This window comes from Pyxicephalus adspersus, chromosome 4 (genome assembly GCF_032062135.1).
Source record: "Pyxicephalus adspersus chromosome 4, UCB_Pads_2.0, whole genome shotgun sequence".
In the NCBI taxonomy this organism is placed as follows: domain Eukaryota; kingdom Metazoa; phylum Chordata; class Amphibia; order Anura; family Pyxicephalidae; genus Pyxicephalus; species Pyxicephalus adspersus.
Window position 1 is genome coordinate 69,202,374 of NC_092861.1, and position 18,451 is coordinate 69,220,824.

Below are 18,451 nucleotides of genomic sequence, written 5' to 3' on the forward strand. Positions count from 1 at the left end.
ATTTGACAGTCTTTGAAGACTACCATGTGTATGTAGAGTTATTAGTTTCAGATTGCAACTTCTGCACTTTTTTCAGAATTGCAACATTTTTCAGAATTGTAGTAGTGCAGGAAAGATGTCAGTGCAAAGCTTGACATTTGGTGTACTAGCAAACTCCCTCTTTCCCCGAGGATTCACAGGAACAGATGGAGAAGACAGCTCTGTTAAGGTCCAGGGGAGATTTGTTGTATTTGTTTATTGATTGATTTTTTTTTTTTTTACAAGATAATGATAACCATTTTTTAAAAGTAATTTATCTTGTTGGAAAAAAAAGATTTTTTTATTTTACAATATATAACCACACTTTAAAAGATGAAAGGTGGTTTATTCACATAGAAGTTTTGATTCTAAGTTTGATTGCTTCCTGAAGAAACAGTAAGACTAAGGCAGGGATGGCATTTGAAGGATGAAAAGGATAAAGTAAAAATATGTTGAATTGAAGCCTCTTTGGTTGAGCTGCCCTGGAGACTAAGCTTGAAGATTTCCACCTTTTTTCAATAAAATAAAAAATAATAAAATGCAAAAAATCTTTTAAAGCTACATAAAACTTTCCAGATGATAATAATATATTATTAGGTAATCACCAATGTATAATATAATAAAAAATAGTGTGAATTGAATGTGTTTTTAAAGCTCTTTAATTATATAAAAGATTGGTGTTGACACATTTTCTCTAGTGAGCATAATGTTTAAGTGCTTTCTGCACAGAAACTTCAATAAACTCCTCTTATTAAGGGCAAAAACATTTGTGCTTTTATGTTTTTTGTTTAACCTCTACGAAAGATCTTTTTCTTAACGGAACCTTTAAAGAAAGAGACATCAGGTTGTTTTTCTTCTTTTTTTAATCTAGTGAAAAGTTTGATAGTTGTCTAAAATTTCAAGTTAACAATGATTACTTACATGCTGTCCAAGGACATTTATCATCAACACTGGAAAGGTTTTGCCAAGTCTGGATAATCAATAAAGACATTGCAATGTGAAGGACAGTCATCCTCTCTTTGTATCATCTGTATTATTTGTGGTTTTACGATCTCTATCAGTATAGTTGAGTAAAAAGCAGTAGAAAATATTTGCATTGCTGAAATTTTGCTTTGAAATTCAAAATAATCTGTTATGTATAATTTGTGTTTGGCTCTTCCTTTCTTTCTTTTACATTTTTTTAGCAACTGTTAATTATAGTGCATGTGCACATTGCAATGAGATGACCTAGTTTTTACTTTGATTCTTACATGGTGCAGCCATAAAATACACGCTATGTCAGTGTTTTATACAAATTATTTACTGGCTTTTCCCACAGGGATCTAGCTTCATCCGTTGTATCAAGCCCAATTTAAAAATGACAAGTCATCAGTTTGAAGGCGCACAAATTCTGTCTCAGCTTCAGTGTTCAGGTATTGTTAATTTTATTTTTATTACTTTGAGTTTCATGCAAGAATGCAAATATCAAGGCATTTTTGCTTTCATTTGGCAAGTTTATAAATTAAGCATTAATGCCCAGCCAAAAGTGTAAGAAAAGAAAAATGTTAGGTTGGATTAGGCAGGTGTTATAATGTATTTCACTTTTATGAATGATGTCTGTTGGTATGGACACTTAAAGACCAGCTCTACCCAAATTCCTGTTTTGGATTTATTTGCTGGCTGCTTATAAGTATCATGGATTCTATTGGTAATTTCTCCCCACTTACATTTGTAGTTCCTTTTCCTTTAAGTAGAGTCTTTAAATAACAGTATTGTCCATTTACATGTGATGACAGCTTTTGCGTTCCTTGGATGGGACGGGACAGAGGTGGTCACCAACCAGAATACCCGGAACATCCAGGTTTCCCTTGTGGTTGTCGGCAATACATGAACTCCCATGTGCCTGGGGTTATATCCCCACCTGGCCAATCAAATTATCAGAAATCACTGGATGGGAGAAGATAGTGGCGTTTTGTGTATCACAGGGTTTAGTTCCACTTTAAGGTGCTTTTGACATCATTTGAAATTCTTAACAGGCGCATTTGGCCTGCAGTTTCCCTTTTCTGGTGTGCATTTACCCCCCTCCTACCTTTGCATTCCCATTGACTTGTATGAGGAGAGAAGCAGTTTGATCATGAACAAATTCCCATGACCCAGGCATCATATGTGACTTTAAACCGAATGTAATGCCTTTTTATTGTGTTTTACAACGCTTGTAGTGCTGCATGATTTGTAGAGCAAGCATGTAGAATGTACATGTCACATTAAAAATTACTCTCATTTAAAAGGTTCTGTAAAGTTGGTTATGTTGACCAGCACTTGAGAAGCTAGTAAGTAATGCAAAGATGCACATAAGTCCACATTTATGTTATTGAATTATTTATGTCTGCACTGCAGCTTTACCCAAATTGTATGAGGATAACATGGTTTGTATGGGTACATAATATATACACACATACACTGCCAGAGGAAACTACTTATTACTTAATCATCATGCAAAGATCACCTTATCTCATATTTATGATGAAATAATGAAGATTTGTAGTCCCGGATCCCAGTTTACAAATTGCTAAAAATAGATGGATGGGAATTAATGGATAGGAACTATGAGAACCACCCTTCCACTTCCCCTTCACTAATAATATTCACCATAAACAGTTAAATGTATTAATGTTGGCTAATGAATGAAATAACCGTTTTCCTTCGGAGTTCTTGTTGGCCCTGCATCCTGTGTGTGTGGACAGTACATCATGGCTCACTGTCATATTCCCTCTATAGGATTTGTTTCAGTTTAGTTAAGCTGTAGATGAGAGGATGACATCAAAAGAAATAGTACTTGAGCCCCGGGCAATTTATTTCCACGGCGTTTACCTGCATTTGAATGAGAGCTTCATAGAAAAGTAATTTCTGTTGATTTTCACAATTTTAAGCTTACTAGAAGTATTCATTTGGTGTTCTGGGCCTATTCACTTATTAGCCTTTGTGAGTTGCTATAATTAAAGTCACATTTTGTAGAAATATGTGGTTTTTTTCTGCTGTGATCAAGGAGACCATCCTTAATCCCCAAACATTGTTTGATTTTCCTTTTCTGTTTTAAAATTACAGTGGAAAAAAAAAGTTATTGGTTACTATTTTTTTTTAAATGTTGTTTGTACTTTTGACGTGGTCTTTTTCTGCTTTTAAAGAACAAAGGATTTGTTAATAGAAAATGTTTACCTGTCATCAGGTACTCTGCTAAACTGGTCATTTAATAACAGGGCTTAATGAGAAAGCAGACACCTTCAGATACTGACACATAACCTAGTATATTTTAATCTAATTAAAGAGATCAACGTTTCCTAAGGTGCAGGATCTTTTGCCTTCATTTTGACCCTGCTTACATACCATATCATGTTAGTTAAATATATTTTGCCCTAATTTTATTCTCATTGCTGTCTACATATACCTCTGTTCTCTACCTTCAGCATTTCACAATAAAGAGATTCACAAATCCAGTCAGACCCTCAGATTATTTTAGGGCTTATTGCGCTTTTATAGAGTAACTACTGCTTGTTCTGCTGTGGTCCCTGCATTGATTTAATAAAATAGTGTGAGGGGTTATGCTCAGGATCGCCTTTGCTATGGTCAAAGGACACTTGTCTGGTTCATCCAATTCAGATCACACACCCGAGGTATCCGCTTTAAGCTGGCTTGCAGCCAGGTTTATTGAAGGTTGCAGATAAAATAACAAAACAACAAAAGAAAACCTTGCCTGTCCTGCACTTACTATACAACAGACATCCCTGTCTATCAGCTTGAGGGCTTCTCCTTGTCAGCTCAAAACCAAGCTTTCAGCAACCTTCTACTCACTTTTGAGCTCACTCACCCAGACCGACTTTCTGAGTCTCTCAGCCGAGCTCCCTCACAGACCGACTGTCTGTGTCTCCAGCAGGGCTCACTGACACAGTCCACCTGGCTGTGTCTCCAAACAGAGCTCTCCCACACAGTTCACCTGGCTGTGTCTCCAAACAGAGCTGAACTCACACAGACCCCTGTCTGTATCTCTCCAAATAGAGCTGCACTGACACAAACCCCTGTCTTGTGTCTCTTCAAGCCAAGCCGAACTCGCACAGACCCCTGTCCTTGTCTTGCCAAGCTACTGGCTAAACTCCTGGCTCTATGTTATATCCCCACCCTCAGTGCTTCTTCATAAACTATCTCACAGGTGAGAGTCTTCCACCTGCTACTTCACACAGGAATCTTGGGCAAGTATACCTCACATAAAAAAGGAATCTTCAGCAAATATATCTCATAAGAGAGGAATCTTGGGCAAATATATCTCCCTTCCACCTCCAATCTTGCCTTGGTGTCACAATAGATTCCAAACTGGCTCCAACTGAATATATGCATCTTTTGCATGTGCAAATCACTTGCGGACTTATGCAGTTTAGACCCCTGTCTAGTCTGCGGACCTAATGACCCATGAAGTCACTAGGTACAATGACCAACATAGAGCAGAAGGTCGGGTGTTACATTAGGAAGTAATATTATATTGTTAATCATACCAAAAGATAGCAGCAATCTTTACAGAAAATGTTAAAGTGTTGTTAAAACCTTACAATGTTATGAGAAATCCTTCTTCCCGATGATATCAGAGGTGGCAACAAAATGAAACAAATAGCACTGGCCAATCTGATTGAACTCTGTCCTAAAGATTTTCTCTATTATTCATAGTAGCCACTGAATGTAGTATTGTGTGTATGTGTGTAGATATTAGCAAAGCTCTAAGTTTGTATATTTATCTGAAATCGGCATGAAAAGCAAAGAATACTATGGTGAGGACACAAGAATATTTCTTTCCAGGATGTAGATTAGGCACATAGGCAGCAGACTAAGTAAAAAAGACATGGCATATCAAACTGGGACTTATTTTTTTGGACTTATAATAGTGCCTTTAGGTTGGTAAAAATAATGTATTTATTTTAGTTTTCTCTGCAAATGCCATAACGGTAATTAATTATGAACACATTCCAGGATGTTTTAGTACTTTAACTTGTATATGTCTTAGGACTCGGCTGGTAAATTTTTCCTTCTTTTCCTTCAGGAATGGTATCTGTCCTGGATCTCATGCAGGGCGGCTTTCCATCTCGAGCTTCATTCCATGAACTTTATAACATGTACAAAAAGTATATGCCTGCTAAGCTGTCTCGTCTGGACCCCAGACTTTTCTGCAAGGTATATCTTCTGAACAGCAATTTTAATTGTACCAAAAATCCTTTTCATGCTGTGTAAAATCATCTAGCTAAACTGCTCATGTTTTAATAATTTATTGTGCGCTTTGAAGCCTATTTTAGGGGGTATAAATTCAAGCCTATTAATGTGCTTCTTTTATGTTACAGGCTCTGTTCAAAGCCTTGGGCTTAAATGAAAATGATTACAAATTTGGGTTAACTAAGGTGTTTTTCAGGCCTGGCAAGGTAAGTGTCTTCTCTTTTTTCAATATTAAATGTGACAAGTCTAGGATAGCAGTCCAGGCATTAGAAATCATAAGATGATTTATTCAGTTTGTGACTTTAACCTTTTCTTTTATGTGCAAATATTTCTCCTTTTACCCTTGAATTGCAGAATAGGCTTGTAAATGAATAGCAATATTAGTCAGTCTGAAAGTGTACCGATATTGTGTGCTTTACAGCTGTCATGTTGTATCCTTACATGAAAAGCAGCTCGCACAGGACTTAGAAATGCATTATGCACAAATTGCCTAACTCGATCCAGAAGGACTGTGCCAGGACACAGAAATATTTAGAGATAAGTTGAACAAAGAAATGCATTTTTGATAGCCACTCATTATCTTAGAGGCAAGGGTGTAAGGTTGACCCTCTATGTTCTCGGGTGACCCAGGAGATTCTGGCAAACACTCTGATGGTATCAAACATAGTTTGTCAGGACCATTATGTGTGTAAAACAGCCTAATTTTATTGTAATGATTTTCCCCTTGTCCTGAAATCACATCATTAAATGGTGGAGAAGGTCAGCTAGCTCCAACCCCTGGGACACCTTAGGACAAGTTTAATCTGTTTTACCATGCCATCATTGTTAACTTAGGCTTTGTTACACTTTAGAGAATACATATATAATTTACATGAAAAAGATGACAACGCAATAGCAGAATATTCTAGGTGTGTAACAAGAGCTTATTTTTTGTCTGAGTCACAATGTAGTACATACAGGCACTAGTGCATTAAAACAGCTGTCCTTTTATCTATCTTTTATCAATCTCCCCCCCCACAAGTATTTAGAGTTGCTCTATAAATGATTAGCAGATCGTGTGATGCAAGCAGCTAAACATGTCAAAAAATGTTATTTTAAGGAGCTTAGTCCAGCCAGACAAACAAAAAAAACCTGTTTATAGTTTGAATTGCCCAGGTTTGTGACTGGTCCATGTAGTCATCCTTGGTGTAATTTATCATATTATTTTATAGCAATTATATTACTAGTTATTGGTGCTTTTAGTCTTCTGACACTCTTCTCTAATATATGATAAATCTATTTTTGTAAAGCTTTAACATTTATATATTTTATTTTTACTGAAGTTGCAAATTTTGTTCCTAGTTTGCAGAGTTTGATCAGATTATGAAGTCTGATCCCGATCATCTTGCTGAACTGATAAAACGTGTCAATCACTGGCTTATCTGCAGTCGTTGGAAGAAGGTCCAGTGGTGTGCACTTTCAGTCATAAAATGTAGGTGGATTATGGTTTGTTCAAACATAAAATGTGCCTGCATATAGTTACTCTGTTTGCATTCAGAACCAAACTTTTATTAGGATTGTTAAAACCGTATTTTTTATCCTTCTCCTAGCTGAATTTTTTTTAGGTCCTGAGCAGTACTTTTTAAGTAGTGCTGTGTGGATCAGTACACAATTAGAGTGCACTATAAATGAACATAAACATGTCACAATTGCCCATGAAGGTACTTTTAAGGTCTGTGCAGTGCTATATTTCCATTTCTGGAGACAATCATTCATGTTTATCTTGGATGAAAATCTAACGCCAATACAGATATCCCACAATGCCACTGATCCACCATGCTGAATCACTGAACAAATGACTGGTAACAAGGACTATTGTAGAACATGTCACATGGTGTCTTTCACTCATCATCCCTGTTCAACCTCTCCCCTCTCCTCTTGGTAGTAGTTGAGCAGCCTATTTGTACAGTGATCACTCCTAAAACTGTCATCTGAAATAGTCACTATGTTTAGACAATAATTGAATGTCATACAACTCTAAAGCACTACAGAAGTCAGATTCTGGAAATTACCTTTCATTTTCAGTAACAGTTAAATGCACTGCTCCCGTGGAGGATGATTTAGTGGCACCCTGTTGTGCCCACTTTCATAGGTGAGCACAGTTGTTCCGGATTGTTTTTTCCTGATTGGTAGGGGTCTGCTGTACACACGCTAGCCTGTTCATCTGGTGTGTGTACGTTGTTTAGGTGACAGGTATGGTTTCAATAATATAAGCCAGATCTTAATGGATTTGTTCCATGAAATAAACATATATGATCAGGCTATAAGACAAGTGTGCATGTTCATAGAAGAATCTGTCAGGTATAGAAAACATTGTCGGAATCTATTTCCATTTCAATGGAGCATTTAATGTGTGAACCCACCGTTTCTGTGCAGATTATTTAATATTCTACTTATATAAGAGAGGGAATGTTAAATTGTATGTACTTTGGACATTTTATAAAATTTGTAAGCATGGCAAATGGCTTTAACCATTTGAAAATAAAAGACGGTCTCGTAAACAATTATTTTTCAAGGAATGAGCGGTGCAAAGAACATCTCCTTGACATAATAAATGCATTACATATTTAAAGCTAAGTGCAGAGGCTACTTCTGCAAAGTTTGCTGCATTCAGCAGATGCTCATCTCAAGGTGAGCATCTCTTCTGCGATGGAAATATCTAAGCCCTTGAAAACATTGTTTGTGTTTGTCATCCTGCAGAAGGCATTGCGAGAGGGCCACTCATAGCTATAATTCCCAGGAACTCACCTTGTACTTGTCTGACTCTTAAAAACTAAAACATCTTGTATGGTTCGTCATGCTCTTCTCTACATTTGCTGGAATGCAAATTCTAAAACAAACAAGTTGAAAAACAATGATCTGTAATTATTGGTTAATTATTAATTATTAATTATATGGACTCTGCAGCATATTTAGTATTGAAGTTGCTTTTTATTTTGGGTTTCTGCATAGGTATTGTAAATGTGTGGTTTTGGATAGGCTTATCATAGGCCACCATAGGTGGGTGAAGGATTTCTCTGGATTTTTTAAAGCATGAGTTTATTTTGTGTAGTGGTACATAAGTATAGTAGGTAAAGAATGAGAAAGGATTTATTACAGAGTTGTGAGTAGAACCTAGTAAACTTCCCGGTAGAACCGGGAAAAAAACAAATCATAACATTCTGCAAACAACCACTACTGGGCAAATGTGGAGTCTCTGAAGATATACTAACATGCAATGCGATGCAATCACAGCCTAGAAAAGTTTCTCCAGCTTAAGGGAACATCATGAAATATACACACACCTCATACATATACACTTTTACCAGCTGTGTTGTAGAGGGTTCATGAATTACATATGTGGACCTAGTTGCCTAAAAGTTTTTTTTTTTTTTACAAAGTTTTAGAACTTTTTTATACTGCTGTGTCTCCTAATTGGTAGATGAACTTGTTCAAGTCTGGGCAGAAATGCTACCTTTGCTTGTTATCTTTGGATCAAGTGTTCTCTATGGAAGATTTCTCTTCCGCTCCAATTGCAATGATAACTGTAACATTTTAATTCCTCTTGATTTTTTTTTTTTTAATATTGACAACAATTGACAAATTAAAAAAGCGAGAGAAGATATTTATTATAGGGGTACAACAAATCTGAAAGAGGTTTTGACTTTCCTATTGCTTCCAGTGCATACACTATAGGTCTGATTTATTAAAGGTCTCCAAGACTGGAGAACATAGAACAATAGAACTTGTCTGATTGAACGATCAGAGATGTATCATGGTATAGACATATTATGTATATCACTTTCTAAATCATGCCAAGGTTTTATAAATAGAAGCCAGTCATCTGGAAGTGACTTCACCTACTTTAACAACTTTCAAGGGTACCACAGAGAGCCCTTTAATCTGCTGGCTGTGATTGGTATATGTGATTTCCAATTTGTCTTTTGAATGATAAGTATCAGCCAACCCACTCTCTCATCTGTTTTTTTTTCTTGGTCAATTAGGCCACTGATTTTTAACCCCCCCTTCCTTCCCCATTGATGAACTGAAATTTGTGGGCTGCTATGATCAGTACACATTGCTTGCTCTGAATTATGACATTTTCAACCAACATTATTGGAAATGTTATTTTGCATAGAATTGATGGTGGTGATTAATGTTTGTGGGTGACCCTGTGGACCACCAAGACAGTACAATTGCTGAGATTTTATAAGATGGCAATCTTAAAAGCATACAATCAATAATCTATTGTATGGGAGATGTCCTTCGGTGAATGAGTATGGAATGTTGTACAAGTAAAGCTGTGCAATAATCAGTCCACAGTAAAGCAATTCACAATAGTGATATGGTTCAAAGTTATTTTACGACAAAGGCCTCCTTTTCTGCCGCAATGCGGTAGATTAATTAAAGCTGAGAAACCAGTCAAGTTTCACATTTACTATAATAAAAGAAAAAAAAAACTAGAATTCTATTTGCTATGACCTACAACAATCATTTCATTCCAACAGTTTTCACGAATGTGCCCAAGAATGACTCATTTTACGAGGATGATTCATATACAGTACATGGTATACATAATTTACCTGCACAGGATGTTTCAGTTTTTTTTTTCCTGGAATGTTGTGGTTATGAAGTTAGACTTTAATAACTGCTTATTGAAATTTTTTTTCCTCTTTTTCATTTTACAGTGAAAAACAAGATTAAGTACAGGGCTTCTGCCTGCATTAAAATGCAAAAGACTATTCGTATGTGGCTCTGCAGAAAGAAACACAAACCACGGTAAGAATGGAGCTGCTTTCAAAACGAATTCTATTTTCTTCTTCTCTGGTCACGTGAGCATTATTTTCTCACTAGAGTGATACAACCACTTGTACTCATGTGAGGCTCTGACAATCACAGATTGATTTTTTGGGGGCATGAAGGGCTGTAATCCAGAACAGGTGTTCAATACCTGCATGAAATGAGGCAGCCATTAGAGATGTCTAGATTGAGCGATTCATCTCAATCAGCTGACAGGCTGAAATATATGTTTCGTTTTACAAACAAAATAAACATGAAGCTGCCATCATGTTGTTTTTATGTTTTAACAACTGCTTTTATTGGTGTAGAAGCTGTTTGTGCTTCTTAGTTTGCATCGCATAGATCACTGTTCACATTAGTTTTATTTTGCTTCATAAACCAAATCAGGAGAATAAAGTACTAGATATTCATATCACATTCCACCTTCAGACTTCTAAACACAGGTGTCATATTCTTAGATTGTAAACTTGATTGGGCAGGGTCTGCTTCTTTTCTGTCATAGTTTGTGCATGCATGCTTGTCATCTGCAGCCCCCATTTATTGTACAGCACTACATTATATGTTGGTACTATATATTTATTCAATGATGATAATACTCATCGGAACATCAACATGTAAATCATCACACACACTTATGAAATATATATATAAATATATATATATATATATATATATATATATATTTTAATGGATTTTCATTATGGAATAGTTTTAAGCAAGATATAGTGATCAAATAGTTTGAGTTTGAGATTAACAGTGTTTTGGTTGCAAAAATGTGAATAGTCAATCATATTTGTTTTACCTAGATGTGTTTTTCTGTGTCACTTTGTCTCCATGTCAGAGGAACACAGAATCTAACACGGCCAGTCAGCTGTTCTTCCTGGAACAATGAATTGGTCATGGATAGTTAGCTGTGATTTAAAGAATTTGAAAAAAAAAAAATTGAACCCCAAAAGCTTTGTGGCCACAAGTAGATGGCAGGGTGTCCTCATTTAACCTCCTGAGCATTTCACTGTCTGGATTTCTGTACCAAAAGCCGTAAAGACCTGTAACTTACCAAAATATGTCCAAACAATGGTCTAGTAGATATCCTGAATATATAGTTTGAAACACACGATCATGTAAAATAAAATAAATACGTTTAAATACATTTAAGCATTTTCTGTTCCTTGTCCTTCAAAATTTCTTGTTCACCAAATGTCATAATTTGCGCACATATATCCTGTGGGCAACTGAGGGCTAGCATGGTGCAACTAGCTTCCCAAGGGGTTTGCTATTGGTGAATGTTAGAATGAGGGACTGGGAATTTGAATTTCCCACCACACACCAGATTTCTTTGTATTGTACTCAATACCGCTATTTTGTATTGATTCCAATACAAAATGATTTGAATTTCCCGCTGCTCCTCGCGCCCGCACCGACGTCACCAGGAACCCTCGGAGATTGTCTCTGCATTCAGCGGCTGAATACAGAAGAAAGAAGACGTCTGCGGAGTAGCTGTGGGGACCAGGTAAGTGGGGTTTTCAGTAGTCTGATTGTCATACAATGTTGTATCACAATCATATTGCGCTGTAGGGGGATTTGAATTTGGCGCCGCAGTCAAAGCAATACTTAATTTTATATTTAGCTACCCCGAGCCTAATTCAGGGTAAACACTTTCAGCAAGTTTTTTTTACCCCGAACTAGGCTCGGGGTAACCGCCTAGGAGGTTAAGTCTCAGACAGCAGGAGTTTGTCATACTCCTTACATTGTGCCACCTACTGGGCCAAAGTATAAACCAATGGTACTTTCACATCAAAATAATAATGTTGTCATATGTTCACTGACTCACACAAGAACCAGATTTTTAAGTAGATATAAAGAAGTATATGAGGTGTATATGAAAGGACAGTTCTGTTAACAACACAAGGGCTATAAAGCACACCCATTGTATAAGTTGAAATGCACCATTCAAATTCTGCTAGGCTATGTTTACAATGTCCGTGAGGTTGCAGTGTGGTTACCACTTCTTTATGCCACTGTCTCGAGTAAGACACTACGTGTAGCTTCTCCCCGTCTCGCCTCATAGAGAATGACTGGGGGCAGCGGTGAGGAGAACAGTACCACTGACTGCAGCCAGCTGTCAAATGTGCAGATGCTGGTTGGTTAAATGCTGGCTGTTGGCAGCCATAGGCCCAAATCAACCCCTACTGTTTTAATTTTATCGTGCACACCTAATAGTTGACCCACTGTTCTTGAAACACAAAAAAGGACTACGTATAGTTTTTTTTTATACCTGCTATTCCTGCAACACAATATATTCAAAACCAGACATGATGTCTTTGTCCACTGAGCCACTCCAACCATATCCACCCCTTCTACCTGTAAATCATCAGTAACCTTCCTCAGACCTGTTACTGTGGATAAAGTCTCCTTATTTCTCCCATCATCTACACCTACTACCTGCCTGCTTGACCCCTACACTAACTGAATTAATCAGTCTCCCCCTTTCTACTGGTATCTACCCCTCCTCATTCAAACACGCCATTATTCTCCCTAATCTGAAAAAACCCTCACTAGACCCCCTCCCTTCTTTGTACTTACCGTCCTATCTCCCTTATGTTTCTCAACTTTTTGAGCGTCTTGCCTATAAAAGACTCAGCGATTACCTGAACACCAACTCTCTCCTTGACCCACTCCAGTTTGAAGACTGAAACACCGAAACAGCCCTAACTAAAGTGGCCAATGACCTCCTCAGAGCTAAGTCTCAAGGCAACATTTCCCTCCTCCTTCTAGATGTTTCCTCTACTTTTGACACTGTTGATCACCCCCTTCTAACCCAAATCATGCGCTCCATTGGTACCAGTGACACTGCTCTTTCCTGGTTTGCAGTCCTACCTGTCTGACTGCTCCTTTCAGGTTTCTTTCAATGGTAATACCTCCTCTACCACTCCCCTCCCTGTTGGTGTTCTCCAAGGGTCCATCCTTGGACCGTTTTTCTTTTCTCTCTACACCTCCTCATTTGGTAGTCTCATATCCTCCTTTGGTGTACAGTAACATTTGTATGCTGATGATACTGAAAGCTATCTGTCCACCCCTGACCTGTCTCCCTCAGTCCTGGATAAGGTTTCATGCTGCCTGTCAGGCATTTCATCATGGTTGTCTGACAGATTTCTGAAACACAACCTGGATAAAACACAACTCATCATCTTCCCCCCTCAAATGAAAAAATCTCCCCATGACATATTTCCAACTGTTTACTACACTGTTATTCGTCCGTCTCCTAAGGCATGTGGTCTTGGCATCCCTTTCCGATTCTGCCCTCTAATTTACCCCCATATTCAGAACATTTCCAGGTCCTGTCACGTTCACTTGTACAACATATCCAAAGTCCGCCCCTACCTGTCCCCAGAGAACACCAAACTCTTTGTACACGCCCTTATCTCTCGTATGGACTACTCCTCTCTGGTATTCCACTAACCTGACTCTCTTCTCTACAATCTAATATGAATTCTGTTGCCAGACTTATCGACCCTTCCCACCACTCCTCTTCTGTTACCTGTCTTTGTAGTTCTTTTTATTGGCTTCCATTTCACCTTAAAATCATAATAAAGCTCCCGTGTTTTGCCTTCTGACCTGGTAGAAAAATACTCCCCTAGCCGCTCTCCCCGCTCCTCTGATGACCTACTAATACCTTTCTCTCTCATAACCTTCTCACATGCACGGCTCCAAGACTTTTCTAGAACTGCCCCGACTCTCTGGAATGGTCTTCCTCAGCTTTCAGCTCCTTTAAAAGAGCCCTTTAAAGTCATCTCTTCAAACTTACCTACTCTTCCTCTGCCTCATAAAACCCTCACTACTTTTGATTATTACCCCCCTCCTATTGTGTGATACTTCTCTCATCTCCCAGATTGTAAGCTCTTCAGAGCAGGGTCCCCTCCTGTGTGCCTGCCTGTATCTGACTGTCATTTGCAACCCCTATTTAATGTACAGCGTCGCTATATTAGCGTTACAAAAATCCTGTTTATTATTATTATTAATAATAATACTAATAATAAAAATAATCTGGACCCAAAAGCTTAAGAATATTTATTTTAATATATATATGATGGTGATGTATTGTATGTATACCATTTGGGATTTGTGTGTTTTTTTTAAATAATTTTTCATTTACCTTTTTTTTTTATATAGAATTGATGGTATGATGAAAGTGAAGACACTCAAATCTAGGCTGGACAAATTCAATGAAGTTGTTAATGCACTGAAGGAAGGTAAACAGGAGATGAGCAAACAGGTGAAGGACCTGGAGCTGTCTATCGATGCTCTTCTGTCTAAGATAAAGGTGAGCTGATATAATTAGCTATTCTGTTTTCTCATGATAATCTGAGCTCTGTATGCTAAAATGCCATTATGCAAAACAGACTTGCATGAAGCAGGAAAAAATGAGTATTTTTCACACTTCCTGCCTCAGATTTATTGGCAGGCTACTTGCTGTCTGTAATTGTGTAAAAAGATGTAAATTTCAATGATGCTCATAAAATGGCTCATCACAGATAATATGCCTACTGTGCCTGGAATGATTCACAATGATAGGAATAGCTGTGAATTTTTGATGTGCTGTCACTGTGTTTGGATTGAAATGAGCATTACAAGCTCATGTACAACTTTAGTAATAGAGCAAGAGGAAATTGTATTAGTCCTTTATGATTAATGAAGACTTCAGTTAAGTGTGAGGCTTTGAATAATTTTTAGTCCAACAAATATTGATTTGGGAAAGAGTTTCTGAGGGAGTTCCTACATTTTCTGTTTTGATTTGTGTGCATTTTTTTGTCCAATGAAAGGACATATGCTTTGATGAAAATGATGGTGCTGGTGATAGTTTTCTGTACAATTAATTTCAGGGGATTCCACAGGCAATGTTTAACAAGTGTTTCTTGTATCCTGATGGATACCTTGAAAGGTTAGTTGTGCCTGCCAGAGAAACCCAGGCTGGCCCAGTGTTTGGTAAATATATCTAAGTATATGAGGGGGTGCTGAGAAATTCCTGGCTTTGCCCAGAAAGAAGAGGGCCAGAATTATGAAATGACACATTTATTCAACATATTTCCCCCTGACACTGATGCACTTGGTACAGCGTAGTTGCAACTTTTCTAGACCGTTTATATAAAAGTCCTTTAGTTGGGCGACAAACCAGCTCTCAGCAGCATCTTTGATGTCAGAAATGTCCTCAAAACCTTGCCCCTTCAGGTGTTTCTTCAAATTCAGGAACAGATAATAGTCTGAAGGGGCCAGGTCAGGTGGGAAGGGGGGATGGTGGACCAATTGGAAACACAGGGTGTTCAATTTGGCAGCCACAACGTTCGTAGTGTGCGCAGGTGCATTGTCCTGCAAAAAAGGATCCCTTTGGTCAACTTTCCACAGTGGTTCGTCTTAATTGCCTCCTTCAGCTGGTCCAGGAGATTAGCATATTACTGTGCGGTGATACTAGGGCCCTGAGGTAGGTAGTCCACCAACGGAATATCGTCTTTGTTCCAGAAAACAGACGCCATAACTTTTTTGTCTGATTTCTGGGTTAGGATTTTCTTCGCCCGCGAGGACCTGTGGCCACGCCATTCCTTTGACTGTTCCTTGGTTTCAGGATCATAGATGTGGAGCCAGGTTTCATCCTCAGTCACTAACCTAGCCGAAAAGTCCTGTGAAGCTTCAAAATGGGCCAAAATGACTTTGGATGCTTCGACTCGTTCCTTCTTCTGATCATGGTTCAAACATTTCGGCACCCACTTCGCTTAAAGCTTGTGCATGCCTAGGATAGGGGTGATAACAAACCCAACACGCTCCCATGAGATGTCAAGTATCTGGGCTATCTTTTTTGAGGCTATTTGCCAGTCCTTAATAGTCAGCTCATGGACAGCATCGCAAGTTGAGGTTGGGGGGTGCCCACTCCGGGGCTTATCTTCAACGGTCAAATGCCCAGTCTTTAAATTAGATATCCAGGTTTTGACAGTGCTGTGACATCTCAGTTCCTCCAGTGTTTGTGACATCTCAGTGTGAATGTCCTTTGCTGACTTTCCCTGGAGAAACAAAAACTTCATGACGACCTGTAACTCCAGCAATGTGAAGCTTGCTTGTGCCTCTACCATCACAGCTTCTCACTAAAAGAAAAAAGAGTTTTAAGAATCACAAAGACCTGATATTTGCACAGTTACATACTAAGATATTAGGCTGTCATATGCCCTTACACTCATTTTTCTATTTCATCTGGAAGGGGGCAAAGCCAGGAACTTCTCAGCACCCCCCCGTATATATCATATGTTTGGAGCTTTAATTTTTTTTTTAATTGTTGGCAATTTAAATGTTGCAATATTAGTACTCAAGTTGGGCAGTTTACATTGATAGTTACAACTTACATGTTACAAAATAATGAAGTTTTTAGTTATTTAACTTTTAAAGCGTTCTCATTAAAAGGGTGCCGGTGATACGTGCTCACTATTTTCTAAGGGCTAATTGTAATGACCTTTAAACTACCCATATAAGTGGGATAATAGTCATTTAACCAGCAGTTCTTAGAACTGCTCGCAAGGAAAACATTGATTACAGGTTAGATTTTTTTCCCCCTGAGATAAACTGTCAGCAGTTTCTGCCAATGCACCTCTTTCCTATTGTTATCCTCTATCAGAGTAAATATGAATGCAAGTCATGACCGAGTTGTCACAGGACAGTCAGATTGTGCATTAACCTCATGTGCCTCTAATGTCTGACATGTATGAGTGTTTTTTGTGTTGCAAACCCATAGAATTATTCTATAAAAGACTATGATTATTGATATTCATAGGTCCTAACTTGATTTGAAGTAAAAGTATTTTTACAAGTCAATAAATATAAATAAACATAATACGCAAAAACAAGTATTATGATAAAGCTACCACTAGTAACATCAGCATAATATAGGTAAAAGGCCAAAAAAATTAAATGAAATTTAACTTGCTATGTGCATTATTTATTTTTGTGACCCTTTAATGTATTAAATATCTTTTCCATTTCACTGAATAGGATGTTCCTAAAGTATGTGCCAAGCTTGGTATGTGTGATATTTAGGAAAGGTTGAAGCACTGTAATGCACAGTCTATGATCCGGAAAACTGCTTAACCCAGCTTGAATTTAGCAATCTCTGTCTTGAGTATTGTACTTTTTTATAAAGTTGCAGTAAATTTCCTCTGCTGTAGCCAGTACCAATTTAAGCCTTTTTACACTCAGTGGGTTTGCTCTATCAGAAAGAATGCATAGATCATCATTAGACTGTCAGCCCATGATCACGGATAATGAGACACAGGTTGCTAATCAGTGGATAGCAATTTGTCTGGGCTTTTTTTTTTCTCTCACCACTAGATAGATGGTTGGACACAGTCTCACTGCTGTACTCGTGGATTCTGATAATGCATTTCTGAGAGATGTACAGCTTGCCAGATGAGGATTTATTGAATGTACGACACAGTCATCCCTTACACAGCTGCAAGTGAAGCTTCTGGCAGATCATGTTAACAGCTGTGCTTGTTTTCTACATTTCAATGAAGCAACATTAACACCAATACTGACTGCATATATGCAATTTGTTATAATGCAGGATTGTAATTGCTAATCAGCATAATCCCATTTATAAACCATCATCAGTGTAAAAGGAAGTTGATCGGCTTCATTCCCCACCTGCATTGTATACATAGGTTTTTTTTTTTTCTATTCTCCTGAAGTAGAAAGCTTATTATTTTGCAAGTCACATTGGCAGTAATGTTTGAAGTGATTTCTATTGTCCCACAACAAAAATGTATTTCGTTCTTTGAAACCAATGCCTTTCCTATTTTACTTCTGTAGACCTGGTATATATGGATTTTTTTTTTTTTAGAAGAATCTAATAACTATTGAAAAACTGACCATGCATAGGTAGACTATAGATATATTTGGTAGACAAGAATCTGATTGTTACAGTAACACAGACCAGACAGTAGTTATACTAGGTAAGGAAGGATTTGATGAGTATAGTAAAGCGGGTCATGGACATGGGCGGACATTATGTATACTTAAAAGAATTTTATTTTTGGTAGTATTTTATGACACACTATAGATATACTTGTTAGAGGGGATCAGATGGCTACAGTCATATAAGTATGCTTGGTAGACTGGGATCAGGTGAGTATTTTAAACCAATATATAAACAGAATGGAGTGCTCAGTAGTCCTCATTCTCTACTTTTGGGTAGTACATAATAGATAAAATGCACATACGCTGATTCAACCTTAATATAAGCATTCCAGGTGTACCTGTTTAGGCAAGTATCCTAAGGCCACCCATTGTCATCCTCCAGAGATTGCTTGGGCTTCCTTAACTGATTGATTGACCTCCCATTTAATAGTGT

General features: G+C 37.7%; 1 protein-coding gene across 3 annotated transcripts in view; it reads left to right on the top strand.

The window, feature by feature from the left end:
* The window catches only part of MYO6 (myosin VI), a 156,971-nt gene that overhangs the window by 106,536 nt on the left and 31,984 nt on the right, over positions 1–18,451 (top strand). For all 3 annotated transcript variants that reach the window (XM_072408547.1, XM_072408549.1, XM_072408548.1), the window contains exons 20-25: positions 1,337–1,430; positions 5,081–5,211; positions 5,376–5,453; positions 6,589–6,718; positions 9,954–10,044; positions 14,236–14,386. In XM_072408547.1, coding sequence (XP_072264648.1) covers positions 1,337–1,430; positions 5,081–5,211; positions 5,376–5,453; positions 6,589–6,718; positions 9,954–10,044; positions 14,236–14,386 — 675 coding nt within the window. The remainder of the gene's footprint in view (positions 1–1,336; positions 1,431–5,080; positions 5,212–5,375; positions 5,454–6,588; positions 6,719–9,953; positions 10,045–14,235; positions 14,387–18,451) is intronic.